An 8290-nucleotide genomic window follows, 5' to 3' on the forward strand; every position below is an offset into this window, starting at 1 on the left:
AAGAATGCATCCAAAGTTAATATTGCCACTTCCTTGGTATACAATTTAAATTGAATACTTTGGATTTTTTTCAGTAATATCTCTTCAAGATCTTATACAAGAGTTGATGATACTGCAGGTTGCTTCAGTGCAAACTAAGAGTACTCGATTTATATCTTCATGTCTGATCTCGTAAGAGATATTTCAGTAAAGATATATAACTAAAATATAGAAACAATGTTAAGATTACCTCAAAATTCTTTTAGGTAAATATGTTTTTGCTTAATTCTTTCTAGCAGTGGCAATTTTTGTTTGGACTAAAATGTATATACATCTCTAAAATGCTCTTTAAGTAAAATTTGTTAAAAGAGCTCTTTGAAACTTTATGTTCTTATATCAAGAACATAAAGCAGCTGCAAGCATATAGTCAGTTCATCAGTAATATAAATATTTGGGTTTTTGCATGTACTATAATAAACTTTTAATGATATTTTCAGTAATCTTTAAAAATGATAGACGTATTCATACATTAAAGATAATATGGATATATTGTTAGGGTATTATATTGAGCCAAAGCTTTGATTAGGAATTTGCCATAATTTTATTAACAGATTTCACATGACTGTCTTTATCTTGAAACTTGTTAGTATGTGGTTGTCTAGTTTCATTGAATCATACTTCTGGAAGAAAGCCAGTCATATGAATAAGAAATGTTAACTTTTTTTAAAAAAACTAAATATTAATGTTTATTGCTGCAGGATAAAAAATGGATTCTCAATCATGAAGACGTCATTCTGGGAGAATTACTTGGCAAAGTAAGTAACTATCAAAACTCCTAAATATTAAACCTTTTTACAAAACACAGTAGTTATTAAGCCTTCTCAATGCATGATAGATCACCTGTTTTAGTTTATGTCCAGTGTGTCTCTTTAGTTTGAGATCTTTGCAGAATATCAGCTACAACCACGAGAAGTCAGGAAAGAACAAGCAAGAAGGACTGTGAGGTCTTTGGTGCTCTCTGAACTTAGTTGAGAGAGTACCAGAACCCCACAATTCAACCCTAAGCTATAAATAGTCTCTTTTATTCAGGACTGTGGGGATTCATAACAGATTTCAGCCCAGATCATGGAGGGCAATATGTAGTATAGGAAGGTATAAATAAAAAACAGGAATGAAGATTATAGTTTTTTCAGTTTGCAGCTGTTATTTTAAATAACTTAAAAATACTGTCACTTCAGCTTATTTCTTCAAATTCAGATGTAATAGAAGTCTTGGACTACATGTGTGTGGGTGTGTAAATTTTGAATTCATTCCATTCAAAAATACCTATTGAATGAAGAAATGTTGTTTAATCTTTCTTTATATCATCACCACATTGAAACACTTAAAACGCACTTGAAGAATTTTGGATGTCAGTTCAGAGAATGACTTTTTAAGTGAAAAGGTATTGAATGCACAAAGTACTTAGTAAAATTTAGAAAGACTAGAGTAGGGTCAAGGATGCTAATTCTAAAACTTCTTATAATATGTCACACTCCAGATGCTGATAAAATATTCTGTCATGTGCAAGTGCATACATGCCATTATTGTTCCTAATTTATTGCCTTATTAAATATAAAGTTGCACTCATTAAATGTATTAAATATCAGGGAAAGTAAATAATATCAGAATATGATTTATTTACATATTTCTTTTTATTTTTATTTTAAAAGAAAAACATGACATATTTGAATATAGAAACATATTCTGTAATCTTTAAAAAAAATAAGAAACATTGCTTTATGGGATTTACTTCTTTAAGATTTAGCCACATTATGGTCTCTGAAATAGAACCTATATTATAAAGATAGGTTTCATTTCATTTTTTCTAGCTGATTTTGCTGCTTTGTGTAGCAGTTTGCTATTTGTATTCTGAAGAAGAGTCATATGCTCAGGCCTAATATGCTCTTAATAATGTTATATTTGAAGTGATTATTCTCAAACCTCTTGAGCATTGATGCTGACATGAGGAGGAATTGTACCATAGATTTCCTGTATTTATCTTTTATTTTACCCCATTACTATGGAGTTGCATAGTACCAGAACATTCTTTTTTTAAAAAATGTATTATAATAAATGTTTAAAATAATTTTAAAAGATAGTAACACTGGAGCTAAACTGAGATAAAATTTAATATAAATAGAGTCTCTTCTAAAGAGGACACATGCTTCATATGATCTGATTACATAAGGAAGCACACAGGAAGATTGCTAAAACTGCAGCTGCATTCTTCCAAACAATATTATATGTGTTTATATTATTCTTAACCTTAATTTATTTTTTTTAAATCCTCTGGCAACATTTAAAATAATTGTGTGTGTGCATGTATTTTATGCATGCACAAGCCTTTGAGTCAGGATTGACTTCTGGCAACAGCCTGGACAGCCCCAACATTTTTCTTAACAAGATTTCAGGAGTGGTTTGCTTCCTAGGGCTGAGAGAGTGTGATTGGCCCAAGGTCACTTAGCTGGCTTCATGCCTACTTGACTACTCACTGTTCTGACAATTTAATTATCACTTTTGAGAAATACTAACATCATATAAGTGACAAGGGAAATACCACAATTTTAAAATATGAGCTCCACCCATTTGAGGAATATGCAAGTTCAACAATTATATTATGATACTATTGATGTCAGTCTGACTCCTCTTGTCCCCTGAAGACATTGCTGCACTGCACTAGTTCATGTGTTAAAAACAATATCTACGGTACTTCTCTAAGTCACATGACCTTATATAAGAAAATTAGTATGACTGCATTGAGTTAAGGTGTTCTGATATTTTATGCATTTAGAACGTGATTTTGTTCACTGTTTTCGTCACTGACAACTTCTAATATTTACAACTTCAGGGTAACTTTGGTGAAGTCTATAAAGGAACATTAAAAGATAAAACGCCTGTTGCTGTAAAAACATGTAAAGAAGATCTTCCTCAAGAACTGAAAATAAAGTTTTTATCAGAGGCCAGGTAAGAAGTAAAAAATACCAAAATATATATTTTAAAAAGTCATTTAGTGGCTTTTAGTGGAAAATATTTTCCACTTCAAAATGTATTTCAGTTTAATAGTGTTTATGCTCTTACATTGATAATAATGTAGAAGTCACTTGAATTAAGCCTCTCTGGGACAGGGAGAGGGCAGAGAAACCAGCAATGAGGAAATTATCCTAGATTTGTTTTGTACATAAACTGAATATCTTTAGATCTTTACAGTTTTTATAAGCAAGATATATCTAAAATGATACACTCAAAAATTCAAGAAAAATCTTTCATGACTTGATTTGTCATTAAATTTCCTGGAAGAATAAATGTTAATGAATAAACTTTTTTTAATGATACATTAAAGAGCATTTAGAGAATGATATACTACATTGATGTGAGGAAATTTTCCACCTCTTTGCAGAATACTCAAACAATATGATCATCCCAATATCGTAAAACTTATAGGAGTATGTACTCAAAGGCAGCCTATTTATATTGTGATGGAGCTTGTTCCAGGTAAGGTTGGTTTATAATATTATTTATAAATAATATATTTATATGCCATTTCTCCTCTTTTTTCTCTTTTTCTCACTCTTGTATTTTGTTGTCTTGGACATGCATTTTATGTTTTTTAAATTACATCACTTTTGAATTTAAACATGGTGATTTATAAGGATTAAATAAAAGTGGATTGAAGAAATTCAAAATCATATTAATATTTAGCTTTTACCAGGAGATGAAAGTAGTATTAAAACCATAGCTTTTAAATATATATCATCGTAAAGTTTTCTAGAATATGGAAATATGCAAATCTTGACTGATCCATATTATTTGTAAATATTGAATATACAGTATAAGAGAAAAAGTAAAAAATAACTGTAGTATGAGAAATATAAAAAACTGTTGATTAATATGTCAAGTTCATGTAAAAGAAACAAGGCTGAAAGTTAAGAGAAGCTATATTGCAGGATTGTTTTCATATATTTTCCACATCGTGATCTCCATGCATCAATTTTTGTATTTGTAATCTTAATTTGTTGCAAACATTGGTATGCTTTGCAACCAATGTGAATGTTATGACAGAAAGCAAGATATAATCTTAATGTTCCTTTTACAAACAAAACCAGATTCTTAAAAATTTGGCTTTGGAGAATAAATGGTTGTATTTTTGCTAAACTGCATTTGTATATGTTTATGCACAACATATTTTTGGTAATAATTCATATAGAGAAGAGAATGTGAAGTAACAAGATGAATATTTCATTTAGTTCTTTAAAGTGAGCATTTAAATGATTTTGTAATTTAGATGCAGCAACCTTTGATGGCTGCTGGTAAGTTTTCCATTGTGGGCTATACATAAAATGGTTCACAGTAAGTAAGTTTTGATTTAGAAATATCAAAAAACTTAATGAGGTAATATTTCACTAAAAGTCATAAAATTAAAATTCAAAAATTCATAATTGTATGATACAATAAAATATCCATAAAGGATCAACATTAATAAAATGGATAGCGAGGTCACCCTTCTAATGCGACTCTTACTATTTCCTAAGATGGTCACAGTAGTCCATTTTAAATCTTTGGTTTCACTTTATTAAATGTTTTATAGATGGGTCCCTTCGTTTTTTCTAAGGAGGCACTAAAAACTCCAAAATAGAAATATCAGGAAAACATGATATGTGAAGTCTTCTTCCCCAGACTCTGAAGTGTTATACCTGGAAGGACTGTTCCTGTTGCACAATCACAAGATATTGAAATTTAACTACTACTTGTGTTTGTGCCCAGAAATAGAGAATGGGAACTGTATGATATGGGAAGTGAGGTCAAGAAACATGAGAAGTTATTAGATATGGACGATAAATTCAACAGAGTAATTTTGCCATGTAAAGCTTCAACTACCATTGCAAATTGTGAAATGGCAACTGTAAGGGGAAGAAAGGGTTAAAAAGTAGAGTTGTATTCATGTCTCTTTAAGAGAGTTCAATATTTTATAGACTTAATTCAATATATTTAATAACTTTTAAACTTACAATTTTATTTAATAATGTTTTTAGTCTTGGTTCAATTTATTTTATGTGACCTGACCCAAAATGTTTATGTTATAAATATTTTAGTGTCACATAAGATGACTCTAACATGGATTTTCTTCACTTTTGGATTGCATTGCTTATATAGCTTAATCCTGAAACCAGTGAAAGAGTTTAAGGCACTCATTTACAACAGTATTAGTAGAATATACCTATTATAGTTTATTATCAAAAGCATTTTTTTCTAACCCAGTCTACAATACTGTTCCTTCCCGAAACGTTCAGGCAACCTGGCCAGTATACATTAAAATTCTCTATCTCAAAAATGTGTACTAGTAGTCAGCCCAGTATATTAAAATATAATAAATTGTATAAAAATCTTCTGTGATTATATTTGTTATCTTTTGTTGATAGATTTGTAAAATGAGTATCAAGATAGGGACATAATTATATTTCTGAAAATTAGCCTTCCCCTAAGCACTAGATAGCCAACCATTCTTTTTCCAATCATGGGAAACAATGCATATAGGTAGGATCATTCAGAAGCTCACACTTATAGTTTCTAGAATGAAAAACAAGTCATTACACAGCTAATTTCCTGCAAATACAAGGCAGTATTATTAAAGATAGCATACCATTAAAAAAAGAACAAACAGCAAGAAATTAGTTCTTACAAATGATAGAAACACAAGTAGAAGTGAAATGAAATCAGGAATCAAGATTAAATGTCATACAAAAGAGTAGTAACTGTCAGTGTAAAACAAGCATGCACTGCATCTAGGAAATTTGAATGTAATTTTTATTAAGAATTTTAATTATAGTAGTAAAAACCAATAAACTAAACTTAGAGAAAGAGAAGGTAATGGGAAAAAAGAGGGAGGGAGGGAGGCAAGGTAGTAAAGGAAGGAAGGAAGGAGGAAGGAAGGAAGAAGGAAGGCAGGCTTGTTAATTTGTTGCTTTTAAATGCATATTGTTTCCACACAATATAATATAGATTTGATCCCTTGTAAATTAATTGGCTCTTTTTGGTATCAACATATAGCTATGAAAATAATGCCGCTGTACTTCTATGATTTGTAATATTTCAAACTTTATTCCTGTTGGTTTCACCCTTCAAAATACTGCTGATGCTGTATAAGTGGGTATTTTAAAGTGCTATTCCAGATTATTTGCTTAGTTGCGTGATATTTCATTTCATGCTTAATGTTCTAATCCAAATGAGAACAGGAAAGCATAAGCTCTCATAACATTATCACACTGAATATACATTAATACTTGGAACCAGTCTTCAGTTTGCACATTACACAAATTTACTAAATTGGATTTTAATACATTAAATCCATGAAAACAGGAGAAGCTCCTGTCTGGTTGATTATCCTACTTAGTACTCTTGGAGGAAACAGTGAAATCTTTGTAGGTACAGTTTTTTTGTTTTGTTTCCAATCTCCTGCATTTGGTAAGCCTTCATTCAATATTCTTGCTAAACACTGATGTAGTGATCTGGGCACATAAATTACAGATAGTCCTTGTTTAGGAACCACAGCTGGGACTAGCAGTTCTATCACTAAGCAAAGCAGTCACTCAGTGAAACTTCAACTGCACTTTTCTTTGCTTTACAGACCTGAGATGTAATGCAAGGCTTGGTCATGAAGTTAGTTCTATGTCACTTTTGTAACTGGAAACAGTTGTTAAACAAGGTAGTGGATAAAAGAGAGAGAGAAAGAGGAAGAGACACCATATAAAAGCATATTTCTGCCCACTTTATTACATGAAAATAAGAGTGGGTATGTCAGAAGAAACAATACTGAGCTGGACTCAGTAGGAATGAGATGCTTATGAAATGTATTTGGTTAAAAAAAATAGAAATTGAATCAGTGTATGTGAATTGAAATGAAGGCAGAGTAAATGGGTCAAGAAGAAGTGAAAATCATAAATAGTGATTCGATGGAGTGAAGAGATCCTCAGAAAGAAAAAAGTCAACATTTTTAAAAACAAAAGACAGTGTAAGATAGTCCTTTCTTACAATCACAATTGGGACAGGAATTTCCATCACTAAATGATGTGGTCCTAAAGTGAGGTATCACTTTTCCCCATTGGCTGACATTCTTACAGTTTTTCTGCCACACTGCACAATTATTATTGCTGAGCAGCATGGCACAAATATGCATGGTAACCAAGGGAAAGGCGCGAAGTGGTTATGTTCACTGGGGAAGTGAGGAAGGTTGGCTCATCTTCTCCTAGTGATGGTTTTCCTGAGCCAACCTCCTTCGCTTCCCCCTCGGGCAAAAATGCTTCCTGAATCATGAAAACGGCAAGTATGAGTTGGAAAGGATCAAGATGTGCTATTTTGAGAATTGCAGCCACTTCCAAAATGGCATCGGCTTCCCGGACAGCATCATATGGCCTCTGTATAGGAAGGTCATGTGGCAGATCAGTTGCTTCTCCTTCCCAAAGGCAGTCTTTGGAAAAGGTAAATGGACTGAGGCATGATAGGAGAAAGGAGGATGTGGAACTCAATGGGACAGCAAGCATGTCTAAGGCCTGTGGGAACCAACCGATTAGGAGGTAGACACAAGGGAGACCCAGTAATGTGGGAAGCAGAGCATGGGGTTCCTCAGAGGGCATGGGACTCCCAGTGTAGGCCATATTTGAGCTAGGGAGGTGCTGCAGTATGGGTCTGGGCCTGCTCTGGGTCTCCCAGTGCCTCCCTACCCCTGAGGTAACCCATGTACCACTTAGTAACTGCAATGTGGAGAGAGAGATTTTGGTTGTTAAGCAAGACAACCATGTGGGCAGCCTCACTTAACTACCTCTATGACTTACCTATCATAATAGGCAGACTCCATTAAGGTCATAAGTCAAGGACTAGCTTGTGTAATATAAGTATTATCATAAAGCCATTTATAACATAATGCCAAATGTTATAAAACATTTCCTGTGCTGATGCTTGTCTGTGCTATACAGTTCCATACGGAATATTTTCAAGGAAGATATCCCAACTTTTCCACTGAAGGTAGCATATTAGAAGCTCTGTCATTGTTGAAGGCGTTGAAGAATCTGACAAGAAAATGGGACTTCCGGTGGCAGGCGATTTCGTCGGTCGCAGCTGTTTGCTGCCTCCCGCCTGTTTTGCGTAAAAGCCGGTTTGACAGCCAGCATCAGCTGTCAAACGGCTTGATACCTTTCCCCTGGGCATAAGGGGATAGGTGAGCTGCCCGGGGTAGGAGTTGAGTTCCCGAGTCGTCCTATATGGACGATGTAGGCGA

General features: G+C 33.2%; 1 protein-coding gene across 1 annotated transcript; it reads left to right on the forward strand.

Moving 5' to 3' along the window:
• Positions 1-737: 737 nt before the first annotated feature.
• LOC107301203 (tyrosine-protein kinase Fer-like) lies at positions 738-3513 on the forward strand (the record flags this gene model as incomplete). Its single annotated transcript, XM_015830459.1, has 3 exons — positions 738-794; positions 2870-2985; positions 3419-3513. Coding segments are annotated over 3 exons (268 nt in total), but the record flags the coding sequence as incomplete, so codon positions are not given.
• Positions 3514-8290: the final 4777 nt, after the last annotated feature.

The sequence above is a fragment of the Protobothrops mucrosquamatus genome, unplaced genomic scaffold (assembly GCF_001527695.2).
Source record: "Protobothrops mucrosquamatus isolate PMUCROS unplaced genomic scaffold, P.Mucros_1.0 scaffold10647, whole genome shotgun sequence".
In the NCBI taxonomy this organism is placed as follows: Eukaryota; Metazoa; Chordata; class Lepidosauria; order Squamata; family Viperidae; genus Protobothrops; species Protobothrops mucrosquamatus.